The 18,532-nt window shown below is 35.8% G+C and overlaps 2 protein-coding genes across 3 annotated transcripts in view; one reads left to right on the top strand and one right to left on the bottom strand.

Annotated features, from left to right (window-relative positions):
- LOC136032760 (egalitarian protein homolog) overlaps positions 1-18,532 on the top strand; it is a 90,866-nt gene that overhangs the window by 41,057 nt on the left and 31,277 nt on the right. The window lies entirely within an intron of this gene.
- On the bottom strand, positions 1,664-8,790 carry LOC136032759 (uncharacterized). The gene is made up of 2 exons (XM_065713106.1): positions 8,673-8,790; positions 1,664-3,951 (listed from the first exon to the last, which is right to left on the bottom strand). The coding sequence occupies exons 1-2, from the start codon at positions 8,679-8,681 to the stop codon at positions 1,858-1,860; spliced, it is 2,103 nt and encodes a 700-aa protein (XP_065569178.1). The 5' UTR covers positions 8,682-8,790; the 3' UTR covers positions 1,664-1,857.

The following is an 18,532-nucleotide window of genomic DNA, read 5'->3' as shown; positions in this document are numbered from 1 at the left end:
ATATATATGTATATATTGGTGTTGGGCTGAAGACGGACTTTTGACATAGGGCCGAAATATTCACTGAATTGAATTGTACTGTTGTGGGAGAATTTTCTTATTGTTTTTAAGTTGTGTTTGTTTGTTATGGAAAGGTAGTGTGGTCTTCGTTGCTATTTATATAAAAACCAGACCTCAAAATAAACGCTGAAACTAAAATAAGAACCCTTTCGAAGCATCGATGGAAGGGTATTGAAGCAATTTTGTGAGTTATCCTTTCATCGTTGCTTCGAAAGGGTCCTTATTTTAGTTTCAGTGTTTTTTCATGTTTGGTTTTTTGTTCTCCTTTCGACTTTTATCTGGATTTTCTGGTTATTCTGCACAGAGGACGGTTTAGCGGAAGTCTCAACCATAATTTTCCTTCTGTTTTTCGCTGGATCTTATTGTCCTCGTTTCCATCTTCTTTGCGATTTTTTGTTTAGTTTGGTAGCAGCAGTAGGAGTGGTAGTATTTTGGCATGCACATATTACATTTTTGCCTTTGAGCATTCTCTGAAAGTTCCAACTTAATACCCAAACCTATTATTGAGATAAGCCCTTTTGACAATCTGCATGTACATAATGTGTTTTCATCTAGTTCAAATTCTCCCTCAGTATTCGACTCATATACCTAGTTTTAAGTATAAACTTATACGAACCTTTATTAAATTTCTAATGAGTTTTGCCTTTATTTTAATGTTTTAGGATGAGCAGAGGAGGTGGTACATCGTATAATGCAGTGTTTCAATTAGATGAAAATAGGCATTAATAGGCCACCATTTGCTCACCAAAATCCAAAAATTAATTCAATAATTTTTGAACTTCTCATACATTTACTTTCTATTATACAAATCCCCTAAAAAAACAACAATTTGGTAAAAACCACCCCGCTACGCAAAAAAAAAATCAAACCCCAAAAAACAAAACAGATAGCCAAAAAAAAGTAATGATATCAATTTCTTCGCCTCAGTACCATAGCAAGACTCGAAAACAAATTTTTGACAGTAAAAAGAAGTAAATATTTTGCTTTTCAGCCTTGTTGTGACAGCATAATCCTGAAATATCGTTTCGACACCCTAAAGAAGTTACGATTTTAAATTTCACCTCCTTGTTATTACGAAATGACGATTTTCGCTTCCCAGTTGGATTTTGTGGTAATACGGACATATTCCCTTGATAAACCTAAACTTAATTAAATACTTTTTGGCGGTATGCGTCATTAGTAAAATCTAACAGAGACCACACAAAGTAACTAAAACCTTGTTTCAAACTCATTTGGAAAAAGAAACAGTCTTAATAATTAAAAACAGTCTTAATAATAAAAATTCAATTATTAAAAACCAATTACAAAAAAAAAAATACTTTCGTCCCAACCGAAACCAGAGCAAGCGGTCCCAACCACAAATCTACCCATACATCAGGGGGAGGGGCCTGGATCTGCCACTGACTACAGTTCAGTAAGGGATTGTCATTAAACAGAAAAAGAGTATTTGTCGTGTATAATGATTCAGTGAAGACAAGTCGGGATAATGCTTCTCATTCAATGTAACAGTAATTTGTTTTCTATTGTTTTTGCAGAAGTAAATCAATATTAAATAATTATCAGGTCTGTGGCTCTATTTTCGATAAATAATAGAAAAGAAATGTCTATACAACAAGCCATTTAATAAATAACAAAAAATGAGAAGGTACAACTCTTTTTACAATAAGTAACTGGCTTTTACCAGGGATATACTCCATACCTATACCCGGAAGGGTAATAACTGTATTCGTATGAGGGATAGTGATTATAATAGACATATCTACTTTCTGCACCTTGTAAAGCCTCTTTCACTGGACCTTATACTTCAGATGTGTCTCTTTTACCTCTGTAACCATGAGGATATCCAAACGACTGATAAGTGTAGCTGGAGGGATAGCGACTATAATAGCCATGTCTACTTTCTGCATCTTCTTCTGTCTCTTTGACTGGAGCTTCTACTTCAGATGTGTCTCTTTTGCCTCTGTAACCATGAGGATATCCAAATGACTGGTAAGTGTAGCTGGAAGGATAGCGACTATAATAGCCATGTCTACTTTCTGCATCTTCTTCTGTCTCTTTGACTGGAGCTTCTACTTCAGATGTGTCTCTTTTGCCTCTGTAACCATGGGGATATCCAAATGACTGGTAAGTGTAGCTGGAAGGATAGCGACTATAATAGCCATGTCTACTTTCTGCATCTTCTTCTGTCTCTTTGACTGGAGCTTCTACTTCAGATGTGTCTCTTTTACCTCTGTAACCATGAGGATATCCAAATGACTGGTAAGTGTAGCTGGAAGGATAGTGACTATAATAACCATGTCTACTTTCTGCATCTTCTTCTAATTCTTTGACTGGAGCTTCTACTTCAGATGTGTCTCTTTTGCCTCTGTAACCATGGGGATATCCAAATGACTGGTAAGTGTAGCTGGAAGGATAGCGACTATAATAACCATGTCTACTATCTGCATCTTCTTCTGATTCTTTGACTGGTGCTTCTACTTCAGATGTGTCTCTTTTGCCCCTGTAACCATGAGGATATCCAAATGACTGGTAAGTGTAGCTGGAAGGATAGCGACTATAATAGCCATGTCTACTTTCTGCATCTTCTTCTGTCTCTTTGACTGGAGCTTCTACTTCAGATGTGTCTCTTTTGCCTCTGTAACCATGAGGATATCCAAACGACTGGTAAGTGTAGCTGGAAGGATAATGACTATAATAACCATGTCTACTATCTGCATCTTCTTCTGATTCTTTGACTGGTGCTTCTACTTCAGATGTGTCTCTTTTGCCCCTGTAACCATGAGGATATCCAAATGACTGGTAAGTGTAGCTGGAAGGATAGCGACTATAATAGCCATGTCTACTTTCTGCATCTTCTTCTGTCTCTTTGACTGGAGCTTCTACTTCAGATGTGTCTCTTTTGCCTCTGTAACCATGGGGATATCCAAATGACTGGTAAGTGTAGCTGGAAGGATAGTGACTATAATAACCATGTCTACTTTCTGCATCTTCTTCTGTTTCTTTGACTGGAGCTTCTAATTCAGATGTGTCTCTTTTGCCTCTGTAACCATGAGGATATCCAAATGACTGGTAAGTGTAGCTGGAAGGATAGCGACTATAATAGCCATGTCTACTTTCTGCATCTTCTTCTGTCTCTTTGACTGGAGCTTCTACTTCAGACGTGTCTCTTTTGCCTCTGTAACCACGAGGATATCCAACTGACTGGTAAGTATAGCTGGAAGGATAGCGACTATAATAGCCATGTCTACTTTCTGCATCTTCTTCTGTCTCTTTGACTGGAGCTTCTACTTCAGATGTGTCTCTTTTGCCTCTGTAACCATGAGGATATGCAAATGACTGGTAAGTGTAGCTGGAAGGATAGCGACTATAATAGCCATGTCTACTTTCTGCATCCTCCTCAGTCTCTTTGACTGGAGCTTCTACTTCAGATGTGTCTCTTTTGCCTCTGTAACCGTGAGGATATCCAAATGACTGGTAAGTGTAGCTAGAAGGATAGCGGCTATAATAACCATGTCTACTTTCTGCATCTTCTTCTGTTTCTTTGACTGGAGCTTCCACTTCAGATGTGTCTCTTTTGCCTCTGTACCCGTGTGGATATCCAAACGACTGATAAGTGTAGCTGTAAGAAGATGGTTGTTGGTAACTGTATCCGTATGATGGATAGTGGTCATAATAGCCATATCTACTTTCTGCCCCTTCTAATCCGTCTTCGACTGAAGCTTTCACGGCAGAAATGTGTCTTTTCCATCTTTGGCCACTGTAATCATAAGGGTGGTAATTATGTCTGAAATGAGTGGCATCAGTGTTCAAATCTTGAGGTTCAGTGGCTGTTTCTTTTGGTGCCAATTCTTCAGCTAATGCAACAGCCACACTAAGAGCAATAAGAAGTATCTAAAAAAATGAATAGTTATATTATAGTTCGCTTTGAAGTATTGTGCAATAATTATACAGTGTAATTGTGTGCATGACCATTCATAATTGTAAATATATTAGTATTATATTAAACATTAATTCTACAATAATTGCGATCAGAAAGTGTTTAAATTATTTATTTGAAATAATAACTGTTTCATAAACGCGTTTTATTCAACTTGATATATAGTTATTTTAGATATGAGTTCAAGTAACTAAAATATATATTTAAAAGTAAAGTTTTGTAAATTAAATACAATAAATTAAAGATCAGTTTAATCCCATGTAAAGTAATTGAAAAGACGTATTGAGGCATTTAAGATCCTGAATCAAACAGTTCGTGGTAACGAACTGTAGTAAGGAGCGACCCGGCTCAATAGTAACCAAAACTCTAAAAAATGGAATTTTGATACCATTAGCTACATCAAAAGAATCGCATTTTAATGCTGGTTTTAAATATATAAGTTTCATCAAGTTTAGTCTTACCCATCAAAAGTTACGAGCCTGAGAAAATTTGCGTTATTTTAGAAAATAGGGGGAAACGCCCCCTAAAAGTCATAGAATCTTAACGAAAATCACACCATCAGATTCAGCGTATCAGAGAACCCTACAGTAGAAGTTTCGAGCTCCTATCTACAAAAATGTGGAATTTTGCATTTTTTGCCAGAAGGCAGATCACGGATGCGTGTTTATTTGTTTTTTTGTTTTTTTGTTTTTTTGTTTTTTTTTTCCCCAGGGGTGATCGTATCGACCCAGTTGTCCTAGAATGTTGCAAGAGGGCTCATTCTAACGGAAATGAAAAGTTCTAGTGCCCTTTTTAAGTGACCAAAAAAATTGGAGGGCACCCAGGCCCCCTCCCACGCTAATTATTTTCCCAAAGTCAACGGATCAAAATTCTGAGATAGCCATTTTATTCAGCGTAGTCGAAAAACCTTATAACTATGTCTTTGGGGACGACTTACTCCCCCACAGTCCCCGTGGGAGGGGCAACAAGTTACAAACTTTGACCTGTGCTTACATATAGTAATGGTTATTGGGAAGTATACAGGCGTTTTCAGGAGGATTTTTTTGGTCTGGGGGAGGGGTTGAGAAGAGGGGGATATGCTAGGGGAACTTTCCTTCGAGAATTTGTAATGGGAGAAGAAAATTTCCATGAAGGGAGAGCAGGATTTACTAGCATTATTTAAAAAAAAAACAATTAAAAAATAAAAGTGAAAAAGCTTTTTCAGCTGGAAGTAAGGAACAGCAATAAAACTTAAAACAAACAGAAATTATTACCCATATGAGGGGCTCACCTCCTTCTAATACCTCGCTCTTTACGCTAAAGTATTTTCGGTAATTTCAACTACTTATTCTACGGCTTTTGTGATTCAGGGGGTCATTCTTAATGAATTGGGATAAAATTTAAGCTTTAGTGTAAAGAGCGAGGTACTGACGATGGGGCGAATCCCCTCATATATGTAATAAAAACATGAGAATACAAAAGTTCTTTACGTAAGCTAATTTATAAGTTACGTAAATCTTTTACCAATAAAAAGATTCGTAAAAAATTAAAAGTTCTAGTTGCCTTTTTAATTAACCAAAAAATCGGAGGGCAACTAGGCTTCGCCCCCCGCTCTTTTTTTCTCAAAGTCATTCGATCAAAATTATGAGAAAGCCATTGAGCCAAAAAAAAAAATATGTAAATTTCGTTTTGATTATTCCTCTGCGGAGAGCCAAAATCAAAACATGCATTGATTCAAAAACGTTCAGAAATTAAATAAAAAAAAACAAGTTTTTTCAACTGAAAGTAAGGAGTGACATCAAAACTTAAAACGCACAGAAATTACTTCGTATATGAAAGAGGCTGCTTCCTCATCAACGCCCCGCTCTTTACGCTAAAGTTTTTTACTGTTTTAGAAAGAAGAATTGAGAGAAAGAGTCAAACTTTAGCGTAAAGAGCGGGGCGTTGATGAGGAAGCAGCCTCTTTCATATACGAAGTAATTTCTGTGCGTTTTAAGTTTTGATGTCACTCCTTACTTTCAGTTGAAAAAACTTGTTTTTTTTTATTTAATTTTTACAAGTAAAGATCAAATTTTCAATTTAATTTCTTAAAGACCAGGTTGATTCTAAGTCTCAGGTTATCACTCTTATCGAATACTATAATTATTCCTAGTAGCGCGTAGAGAAAAATAGAATCGATAGGTGCACATTCATGGCAATCAATGACTGAATTCAAACTAGACGAGGGGAGAGGGATATCCTTCTAGGGAGCCCAGAATTTTCATACTAAGCATATTTTACGTATGTAAGGACTTCAGATGCGGACCTCTCTCCTCCGGACAATATTCCTTTTGATATTTGTTAACATTCTATATGGAGACAATGAGTGTGGTAAAACTATATCCCTATTGACTTAGCTATTAATATTAAAGAAATTGGATTATAAACATTTAAATACAGTTCTGCACTAGTTACGGTGATATCTAGGAACAAGAAGGATGGGTTTTTATTACTATCTATAAATATTTATTCCTTTAGATTTCCTTCCCGGTTCTCAGTAGGCTATCAGTGGAAGAAACTTGGTTTTAAATTACTTAAACGTAAGAAACCTGGTTTGTTCAGCTTGTCGTTACGAATCAATGTTAAAACTGTGATTTAAATAATGTGGTGTTTGAGTAAATTACTATATAAACATAAATTAGACTTGTACTTTCAGGAAAGTTTTACAAAATAGATGGAGAAGGCACCTTATCATTGTTATAAGTGCTCGATAATGAAGGTTACAACAAATAAACAAGTAGAACAATAGATAATTTTTCCGTAAAACAGTGGAAATCCAAACTTTAACTGAATATTTTGATCCTATGTACAAGGGCCGTCCTCAGTATAACACAAATGAATATATAAACGAGGATGAACTTCGTTGAAGTAAGAATGCCAGGGCTCTTTTAATTTTTTTTTTTAATTTTATTAGTCCTATTTTAATGTAAGTTTCGGTACTTATATTTATACCCCCTACTGCTCAAGTTGTTCATTCATTGACGCATTATAGCACCGTTTTTTTTCGTTAGTTTCTTTCAGCTTAGCGTGAGACAAGACGAAGAGAAGTGACACAACAGATGGAAAATATATAACTTGGGCTATATGTTTGCACGATAGGGGGGGGGGGTAAAGTATTTGGACAGTGTGAAGTTAGAAAACAATTCTTACTTCATAATATGCAAAGTAATTGTACCTAACACGTTAGACATGCAGATCCGCAATACTTTACCTCCACCACCCCTAATGTGCAAATATATAGCTCAAATTTGTTTCTAAAGTATTATGTTTTAAATCTTACTTTGGCATATTACCTTAGGATTGAGCGCCATAGAAACATACTAGAAGAATATTAGGTAGGGGTATATCATACTAAACCTCGAATTCTATGGCTAAGAAATCAAATTCTCTCCTGGGTTTTCATGAATGGTGAATTTGATTGTTCTGTTTTCATCAAAGTTGCTGTAGATTTAGGGCTATGTCACTCATTCTCTAATAACTTGTACATTATCTTATGCTAACATCTTTGGGTGAGTGAATTTCTGCAAATTAGTTATAGCTATTTGAAATTGGATTCCTCTGAGATTTAATAAGATTTAGTGAAAAAATCGGTTTTCAAAATTTTAGAAAAAATAAAACATTAAAAAGTCACTTTACTGATAATTTTTGTTTCTTTATTTATTTTTCAACCTGGCATAGCATCCAAAGATAACCTATGCGAAAAAGCTGCCTATTGAGCCTGAGATTAAAAAACTGAAAAAATTGGAATTTATACCACAAATAGCAACAGGCGTGACACGTATTTTGGAGTAATTTTTAGATCATATCCTCATCACCAGTTCGTAGAAAGAAAATAAGAAAAAAGAAAGCTGAGCATTAAAACGTTAAGACACCCCCTTAAAAAACACAAGTTAGTGAAGAAATGAAACAACAACTAAAATCTTTTTTTCCCGAAAAATAACCAGTAGTACAATAGAAATGTAACTAAAAATAACTAACAAACCGAAATATAATCGAAGAATAACTAAAAAGTACAGTAGAATTTTCTTTTATACCCAAGAAAACCCACTGGAGGCCCCTGGAGTCTTGATCCCCTATTCCCCCTCCAATCTCAATTATTTACATTTATCTGCCAACACTTTTGAGAAGTTTGCCAATTTTCACTAGAATTTTCTCAACCCGAAGAGCCTGGGTAAAACAAATCCTGTCGAATGTGTATTTACCTCTAAAAATATCAGAACAGATTATTAAACACTTTTATGTTATGAGAGTTTCTGTACTAAAGACTTTATGTTAAAATTTTTATTTTCTTTATTATTAACAAATATGTAACCTTAATAAAAGATTTGATGTTGTATCCTAAAGTATCTGCTTTAACAAAGCAGTCATTTTTAATTCTACCGGAGGTTCAGTTCCCGACGGAGCCTCTTTCGAATAGTTCTAGCCTTTTGAGCATCATATCGAAGTTGGAAATTATCTCCGAGACCATTCCTCCCAATATGTACACTTGGTTAAAATTGATTTGTCATTCTAAGAAAGAACTTGCTATAAATTATTTTAAGAAGAATGTAATTAACTTTCAAAGTCAAATTTATTTAACTACCAAGCTAACAGACATAGTTCGATCATCATCCATCTTAATACAGAAATTAGTGGTATTAGGTGTAAGCCTACTTACAAAATTCATTTTCGCTTCTTTCTTCAACGAAGACAATTCAGAGAGCCTGATACAACTGAATTAAACTGCCAAAAATTCCTTTATATATAGTTAAAAATCTAATCAATCCAGGATGCTGATCTGATCTTTAAAGTGCGTTTCCTGGGTTTCACTGATGATTTGAAGCGTAAACCCACAACAGTTTTTCGTAATTTTTACAGTTCATTTTGTTTGTTGCTTAATATGAAAATCAGTCATAAAACATTTTAAAACCATTGAATTGAAGAAATAACACTTTTTTCAATTGAAGCTTGAAAAAAGAAAAGTGATGTTTAAACAAAGTGGACATATATCATTTTGTATATGAGCGGGGCTTCCCCTTCTCAATTCTCCACTCGTTTTTTTAAAGTTTTATAGCACTTAACTAAAATCGTTTATGAGTGCAACGAATGTAGATAATTGGTTATTTGCAATCTTTGACGGCGCGGGGGCGCGCCGTCAATTTATCGTAGTTTCTTCTATTTTTAGAATTTTCTAGCTACTTTTAAAAAGTTTTAAAACATAATTGGCATCAGTTTTTTTTTCAGAATTCAGTCCACAATTCATTTTTAGCTTCGTTACCGCGACCTAGCCTCGGGCAAAATAAGGACAATATATCAATCTTAACTTCTCACAAACATTCTTTTGATCCGAATGACCGATAGTGAGACTTTAAACATCCTGATATTTGAATTAATCCGGCAAAATATGTAATTTAAAATTTAACTTAAACTAAGCTCTATAGCTTGAATTAAAACAAATGTACTTGCACCATAAATCCGTGGCTAATTAATGAAACAAATTAGCCTGGAATCTGAAATTTGTATCTTAATTCATGTCAGAATTTTCTGGTCTTATAACCTGCATTCCACTTCTTTGACAACCCTACCCCTCAACTTCTCACTCTCTACGCTATAGAAGTTATTATTTCTCATTGCTTCAAGATTAAATCCTCTCACTGAAGAGTGATATAATAAAAGTTTAAAGTTAAACGTTTCAACCAACTCATTTGAGAATGAAATAGCTTATTTATTCTCCTTCCCATTTCAGCAATTAAGGTAATGCAGTTGTGGATGTAATGGAACATGGTGGGTAAGCATATCAACCAACCAAAGTTTTACTTTAGCGTATAGGATTTTTTTTTTTTTTTTTTTTTTTTTTATTTTTTTTTTTTTACATAGCCAATTTTCAGAAAACTTAGCATATCGTTCTTTAAGAACAGTTCGTTCTCAGGTCTTAGAAGAAAAAGAGGCAACATTTTGTAAAGAAAAGCTTTTACTTAAAAAAAAGGTTATATCTTATAAAGAAAAGCATTATATGTCATTAAATTCTTATTTCTGGCTTTGAATTTCAGAGTTTACTAATTCCCTATTTTGTCAATTCTCAGGCATTTTAAGGAGCCAGGCTAAAAAAAATTCAAAGCACTTAGCTAGAAATAAACTCTATCACTTTCCTTTAAAGCTTTGATAAGCTTATACTTATCATGTATAAAAATAAGCTTGTTTACACGGTGTTGGGCCTGCATAAAATTTAGCAGCAAAGAGCATAGAGCTTAGGAGTAGCAATCAGTCCTGCATCCTTGAAAACCCTTTCTGCTGAGGCACTTGTTGCCGCCAACGATAGAACCGTTCTTGCCAAATCTGTAATCCATGGCAGCTGAGTTGAGATACCTTCTTTTCCAGAAGGTATTGGTTGTATTGATTGCAGCAACTAGGGTAAGGTCTTTTGATCTCCTGGCGTGGGGCTGTCAAGTCCCGATATAAATCTACTTGACGCCGAATCACCTCATCATTTTCATCTTGTTCTGCATTGTCCTTCTGACACATTATTTGATCAAGCAGCCTCGTTTTTTTCATGTATGATCATGAAGAGATTTAGAGTTGCTGCTCTTCTGAGAAAACCCACTAGCGATATTCACACAGCTGACTGGGGTAGCTGATGCACTGACAGCACCAGAGGTTACAGCCTCCTCTTCAGGCTTTTCGAGGGCCCTCTCCTCTTCGTACAAAAGAATTTCTACTGCAATAGAATCCTCACAACAAGTTGAATGGGAGGGATCTGAAGTGTTGATTGGACAAATTCGGTTCACAGGAGATGTGATAATTTACCTTATGTCAGCTGCCAGAACTAGAGACTTAACCATTTTGAACAAGAGTTCCCTTCTTGTCAGTGTTCCATCAAGAAGGCTTAGATTCTCATTAATTTCATTTATCTTGAACATTTCGAAGTCCAAAAGTGCAGCTGTCACCATGAGATCATCCCTTGGGAAGCGAAAGTCCAACTTGTTTTTCACATTTTCTTTCAGAAGCAAAATACAGCTACTATTTAAATACAGCTACTATTAGGCTGCTCCTCAAGGTGACCTTTTAGGAGGCCCCGCCCGAGCAGAGCAACATTTAGGGTAGGAAAGAATTCTCTCTCAATAGCCTCGACTGTAGTAGAAAAATTTTGTAGTAGAGAGCGAAGTTCACCCATCAGTTCATATTCTTCATCATCTAGAACATGATCAGGTTTCCCAATTTTACACAGGACGCTTGTCAAATGGCCTGTGTATTGAATAACACTTTGCATCATACTATATGTTGCATTCCATCTTGTGGGTAAACCCCTTTCTAGGGACCTGCGTTGTTCAAAATTTGATAACATAAGAGGCAGAACATCAGCAACCTGTATAATCGGCACCCGATTATCAGCATAACGAACCTCATCTAAATCACAAAATCTTTTAAGGAGTTCCTTTCGGTTTTGAATTTGAATTTTTTCGAGAAGGCTGTTAGGAAGACAAAGAATGTGCATATAGGTTTAGTTCTTCCACTTTGTACATGCTTCCAAGTACATATGTAACAAAACTGGGCGAGGGAGGGGGGGTTTACTTATAAAATTCTTCCACCTTTCCTTCAGGCCTTAGTAGAATAGCTGCATTTTCGCATATAGTAAAACATTTATAAATAAGGTATTCGAGGAATATCATGGCTAGTCGAAGCTCATTTAAATTAGAAAATATTACATTTTAGCAAAGAGGACAAGAACAAGTGAAAGATAATTTAAAGTTGATAGTTGACGAGTAGATTCAAAAAAGTTTTCAGGATCCAAATTTTTGTATGTACTATTAGATAGCAGATTTTGCATTATATTTGCCTCTCAATAATCTCAGAAAATTAATTCGGCGCCTAAAATTTCCGGCAGCGCGCCGCCGCCAATCGTATCCCCGGTGGCTTCGGCGTGCTGAAGCCTTTTCGGTGGCGGCACGCTATAAGACTTTAGGTGGCGCACCGCCGGTTTTCGGTACGGCTTCGGGGACTAGTGGTGAAGACTACTACTGCCAATTTTAACGCTGTTTCTTACATTCAATTTTGAGGTTTTTGCAACGAACCTTCAAGTATCATCTGCATCCCTGACAAAGTGTACTCCTCCAAATATCAATTAAAGGGGGGGACTGAGGTTAAGAATTATAAAGTAACCATCATCATAATTTTCAAAGTGAGCTCTTCAGCCAAAACTTTTGTTATAGGAATGTCTTTGACGGATGTCAGAAAGGAGGCTAGGGGGGAGGGAGTAAATCTGCAGGAAACGATAAGGCATTAAAAGTTGTGAGTACCCGGAAAAAATATTATCGGTTGAAATTCATGGGCGGCGCAATTGCGCTGCCTAAGTAAACAGCGACGTGGGCACAATGTATTGTTTATTTATCATTTTCTTTCTTCTTCTTTTTTTACCAAGGCACTTGGTATAGAAGGTGTTGTCGTAGAAACTTCGGAAGGAGTTCATTTGAATGAAAATCGTAAGTTTTAGTGCTCTTTGTAAGAGTCAAAAGTGATTGGAAGGGCAACTAGCCCTCTCTCACGCCCATTAATTTTCAAAACACATCCATTCAAAATTTTTAGATAACCATTTTATTCAGAATCGCTGAAAAATTCAGAAACTATGTCTTTGGGGTTGTCAACCTCCCTCCCCCCCACCACAGTCCTTGGGCAAGGGTTGTAAGTTCTGCAACTTGCCCATTGTTTACATATAGTGTTTGTTTTTGAGAAAGAGGGCATGTTTGACCTTTAGTGTTCAAAAAGAACAAGGTAAAGCTTTCAGATAATGCTGTGGGAAGTGTTAAACTAAATCAAAACACATTATGTGCGCACAGATTGTTAAAAGGGGGTAACTTTGGAATGACTCAGGGTTTTATTTAGAACTTTGAGGGAATGATGAGGGGGGTGATGAATTGACCAAAAAGGAAATGTTTGCACGCTATTACTACAATTACCGCTTCTGTTGCGACTACTACTAAAGCAGAGGATATGGAGGTGATAATTTTAAGGGAAAGTGGAATTAAATCAGATCATACTATGTGCATACAGATTGTGAAAAGGGCGTTTCAACAATATCTTAGGAACAGCTTGCTGTATCAAGGTGAAACTTCCAGCGCATCATGAGTGGGATGTTTAAATGACCAAAGGCAATATATGCAAACCACCACTGCTACTAATGCAGCTGCAACTACTGCTAGTGCTAACACAACAGTAAATAGGCCTACTAACTCCTATTACTACTACTGCTACTACTTTGACACTAGTAATACTAAGGCTAAGGGTATAAAGGTAAAAATTTAAGAGCATATTGAGGGGAAAGATGATGTTTTGATTGAACTAAATTAAAACACAGTATGTGCATGCAGGTTGTTAAAAGGACATACCTCAGAAATGGCTTAGGGTATTAAGTTGTAACTTCCAGGGAATGCTTAGGTGGGAGATTAAGCGACCAAAAAGAACAACATGGCCATGCATCTATCTACTAATACCTCTACCACTACTACTAATACTACTCCTGCGACTACTTTTATTGCAATTGTTACTAAGGCTAAAAGCAATAAGGTGATAAATTCATGAAATACTGAGGCGGAATTAAAACACTAAAACACTATTTGCTGCATTAAAACACTATTTGCGTGTATGTTGTCAAAAGAACATAAGCAATGCCCTAGATATTGTTTTCGTAAATAAGTTGCAGGTTATCAAAAGGGTATATCGGCTACATCACAGCAACGGTTTAGTCTGGGAATTTGAAACTTCGAGGGTTTGATGTCTAACTGACCAAAAGGCAAAATGGGCATATTACTACATCTACTGTTAGTACTACTACTAATCTTACTCCCACCACTACTACTGCTACTTCTACTGTGACTGCTACTACAACTAAGGCTAAGTTTATAAAGATAAAAATTTCAGGAAATATTGAAGATGAAGTTGAAAGAATATAAAAAAAAAAATGCTGTGTGAGTGCAGGTTGTCAAAAGTACATATCTGCATTATGTTAGGAACGGCTTGAAGTACGAACTTAAAAACTTTCATAATTTGCTGTGGGGACCATGAACTAACCAAAGTAAGGAGCGAAGTGTGCACTGCGCAACGTATTATGAAGTTCTAGTGTCCATTTCAATAATCAAAAGTGATTGGAGGGCAATCAATCCAGCTCCTAATCCTCTTTATTCGCCAAACACATCCAATAAAAATTTTGAGACAGCCATTTCATTCAACATAAGTTGAAAGGTCCAACAACTATGCCTCTGGGGATGTCAGCCCCCCAGTGCCCTCAAACCAAGGGGCTGTAAGTTATGAAATTTACCTATTGTTTACTTACAGTATTTGTTATTGGGAAAAGGGGGCATGTTTGACTTATAATGTTCAAAAAGGTCAAGGGTGTTCAGGCGATGTTTTCAGAGAATATTGAGGGGGGTATTGAACTAAATCAAAACACTTTATGTGTATACAGGATATCAAAAGAACGTACCAGAGGAATGACTGAGGATATTAAGTTGGAACCTTCAGGAAATCATGACGGGGATGGTCAATTGACCATAAAGGCAATATTCGTGCGCTACTACTATTACTACCACTACTACTACTTCTTCTGCAGCGACTACTACTAAGGCTGAGGGTATTGAGATGAAAACTTGAGGAAATGTTGAGAGGAACGTTTAACTGAATCACAACATATTATGTGCATACAAATGGACGTCAAAAGGACGTATCAGCAATATATTAGCCACGGCTTACCATATCAAGCTGAAATCCATGGTATGGCGAGGGAGATGTTCAACTGACCAAAAGGCAATACCTGCATACTGCTACTGCTACTAATGTTACTGCTACCACTTTTATGCTACAAAAACAGCATGACTAATTCTACTACTCCCCCTCACTACTACTATTATGAAACTAGTACTTCTAAGAGTAAGGGTATGAAGGTGAACATTTAAGAAAATGTTTAGGAGAAAGTTAAACTTAATCAGAACACACTAATTGCATGCAGGTTGTCAAAGGGCTGTTTTTCAGGAATGGCTTGGGGTATTAAGTCAGAACTTTCTGAGAATGCTTAGGGGGGACATCATCTGACCAAAACGCAATATATGGAAGCTTTTATTAATATTACTACCACTACTACTGCTACTCCGACAACTACTTCTATTGCAGCCAATACTAAGGGTAAAGGTATGAGGTGAAAATTTTAGGACACGTTAAGGGGGGTGTTAAACTAAATTAAAACACATTCTGGCATATAAGCTATCGAAAGGGTATATTGACAGTATTATAACAACTACCTATAGTATTAAGTTGAAACTTCCTGATTCTGATGAGGGGTATTTTCAACTGACCAAAAGGTGATATACTACTACTGCTACTTTACTACAGCTAATACAGTTGCTACTACGACTATTTTTTCCGCTACTGCTACAAGCAACACTCCGATTGTTGCCACAACTAAGACTAATGCTATGAAGGTGAAAATTTTAGGGGGTATTGACTAGGAAGTTTAACTGAATCAAAATACACTGTTTATACAGGTTGTCAAAAGGGCGTATCAGCAATATCTTAGGAACGGCTTTGAGTATGAAGTTTAAACCTACAGGGCTTGTTGTAATTGATGTTAAACTAACCATAATGCAATATTTGCATGTTACTACTACTGCTAAGGCTACTATTATTGCCACTACTACCACTAATATTTCTACCAAAGCTAAGATTGTTAAGGTAAGAATTTCAGGGAGTGCTGAGACAGTGTTGAATTAAGTCCAACGCCATATGTGCATGTAGGTTGTCAAAAAGGACATATCAGTAATGCCCAGGAAGTGTTTATAGAAATAAGCTGAATCTTTCAGTTTGTGTTTAGAGGGATTTTTTTTTTAAATCAAAGGAATTTATAGGTATACTGCTATTACTACTACTGCAACTATTACTACTACTGAAGCTAAGGGTATTAAGATGAAGCTGTCAGGGAGTGTTTTGGGGGATGCTGAATTGAATCAAAAAACACTATGAGTATGCCGATCGTGAAAAGGGTGTATCAGCAATGGCACTTATGCTGCTCCTTCTCCCACTGTTACTGCTACCATAATTGTTACGATTGAATTAAATCAAAATAGCTTAAGTTCAACCAGGTTGCCAAGGTCCAGGTGGGAAAATTGTATAAACTAGAAACTTTCGCGGACAATTTTTTTGCCTTAAAACTAAATCAAGAGGCATAATATGTATGCTGGTTGTCAATAAGAAGTCTCAGCAATATCTAGAACAACTGAGGGCATTAAGCTGTAACTTTCAGTGCTACTACTATTATAACTTCTACTCTTAAAATTGAACTAAATCAAAAAGCGTTTGTGCATCCAGGTTGTCACAATAGCATATATACGATGTTTTAGAAAGGGTAGTAAGTTTTATTTTTCTAGGAAACCTAAGTAGGTGTAAAACTAAATAAAGGGATACTTTGTGTGTCCAGATTTTCAAAAGGGCGTATATTATCGAAAAATGTTGAAAATGTTTGTCGAACACGCAAATAGTAGCCTAAGCCAGAATATGGATTATTTTAGTAACAAACGAAAGGGTTTAAAAAAATTGTTTTTCTTTACCATTGAATTAAGACTATGTCAGTCAAAAACGAACATAAATTACTTAAAAAGAAATTTAAAAAATGAGTAGAAATAAAATAAAATCGTTTTCCAACAGAAAACTACCACAAATCACCATCAATAATTAAACACCCATAACGGACAGAAATTACAACCAAGTCAAACTCAAAACGAGCAGAAACAAAATTGAGTAGGGGTGAAGTCCCCCATGCCTTCTAAATACCAGTACAGAAATTCAAAATAAGGGTTGTTTTTAAGGAGGCCCTAGACTGTAAATCACTTTAATCAAAAGTTTCCGTCAATCCATTGACGTGTGCTTTAATCAACCTTCAGTCGACCCTTCAATCAACCCTTTAATTTCGGCCAAAGCTAATCTAACACACTGCTTTTGATCAAAATGATTTAGTGATTCAAGCTTTCTATCAATCACTGTCAATGCTGACTTAAGCGTCAAACAGTTCCCTAGACGGTCAATCATGCTTGAGCCAATCGATTGACGGAAGCTTTTGATTAGAAGGATTAACTGTCTAGGGCCTCCTTTAGTAAAGTGTATTTTTGAAAATCAGGTGAATTTTCTCAGGCTTTGCTGTGTATGGGTAACTTGAAACTCAAATAATTTTATTAATTTTGGAATCAGCATAAAAAGCAATTTTTAGTGCATTAATTTTTATTAAAACTCAATTTTTTAGAGCTTTTGTTACTGTTAGCCCGAGTTGCTCGTTATTTATAGTTCGTTACCACGAACTGTTTGATGCAATACCTGGCTATAAGCCTATTGCCTAATGTTTTCTGACTGAATTTATTATCAAAGGCTTTTTTCTTCTACCTCCCAACTATTGGCTAACAATTTTTGTTAGGAAAGTGGAAACTGTCAAAACTATTTACCAGCAATTCCTAGAAAAGTAATAATTGGGCAGGAGATTCAAAAACTAAAACTTGGAAAAAAAACTTATAAATCTCAGGTTTTTTGGGGGGAGGAGGGGGAAAGAGAACCTCAAGACAAGAAAAATATATGTTATGAATATGCAAAATATGAGGAATATTAGCAGTCGTGAAGTTTCTATCAACGTTATAAGTCTAAAGTCTCCTTCCTGCGTTATCTAGTTTTTGAATATTGCGCTCATTCTTCAACAGTGATTTGAATTGTATGAGAAATTCTCTATGAATGTTTAATTACAGTTTTTGAATGAAAGGCGGGAAAAAGCTAAAAATCTCCTGATCTATAAATCTCCTGAGGTTTATAAATAAAAACTGATCTATAAATCTCCTGAGGTACAGTAGCTGGGTCTTTTGACTATTTTGAACAAATTATTATGGCTATATATATATATATATATATATATATATATATATATATATATATATATATATATATATATATATATATATATATATATATATATATATATATAACTATTATGGCTATCTAATATTTCGACTGGACATCCTTTTGGGATGGGAGTTAAAACGGCACGGGGAGGGGCTGCTTGTTATCCAATCTCTTTTGACTTCTAAAAGGGCACTGCAACTTTCAATTCCCAAACTAATGAGCCTCCTCCAAAGCTCTACGACAGCTCCTTCCATGGGAAGTGGCCCGGCGAATAAAGAGTAGTACGTTGAAGCCATTTCAACTTAATAAATCAGAAAAATTGTTAAAAAAAAACACTTTCAGCTTAATACACAGACGTTAATTATTATTCCTTGTTCTTATGTGGTGCATAATATTATGTAGTAATATACTACATAATAATACCTAATATGTTATAGCACATATCACATAAAACGTATTGTACCCTGCACACATACCTACAGAATATGTCAATGAGGTAAAAGTGACCCCAAGGATAATGTGCTTGTGGGAATTTCTAAGATCAATGACTAATGCTTCAACTTTATGTCGGGAATTATTTTCACTACTTGTGCATTCCCAAGGTATGGGTCCTTTTCTAAC

Source organism: Artemia franciscana, chromosome 11, assembly GCF_032884065.1.
Source record: "Artemia franciscana chromosome 11, ASM3288406v1, whole genome shotgun sequence".
In the NCBI taxonomy this organism is placed as follows: domain Eukaryota; kingdom Metazoa; phylum Arthropoda; class Branchiopoda; order Anostraca; family Artemiidae; genus Artemia; species Artemia franciscana.
The sequence above is the reverse complement of the archived record's forward strand: the minus strand, read 5'-3'. Positions and strand labels throughout refer to the sequence as shown.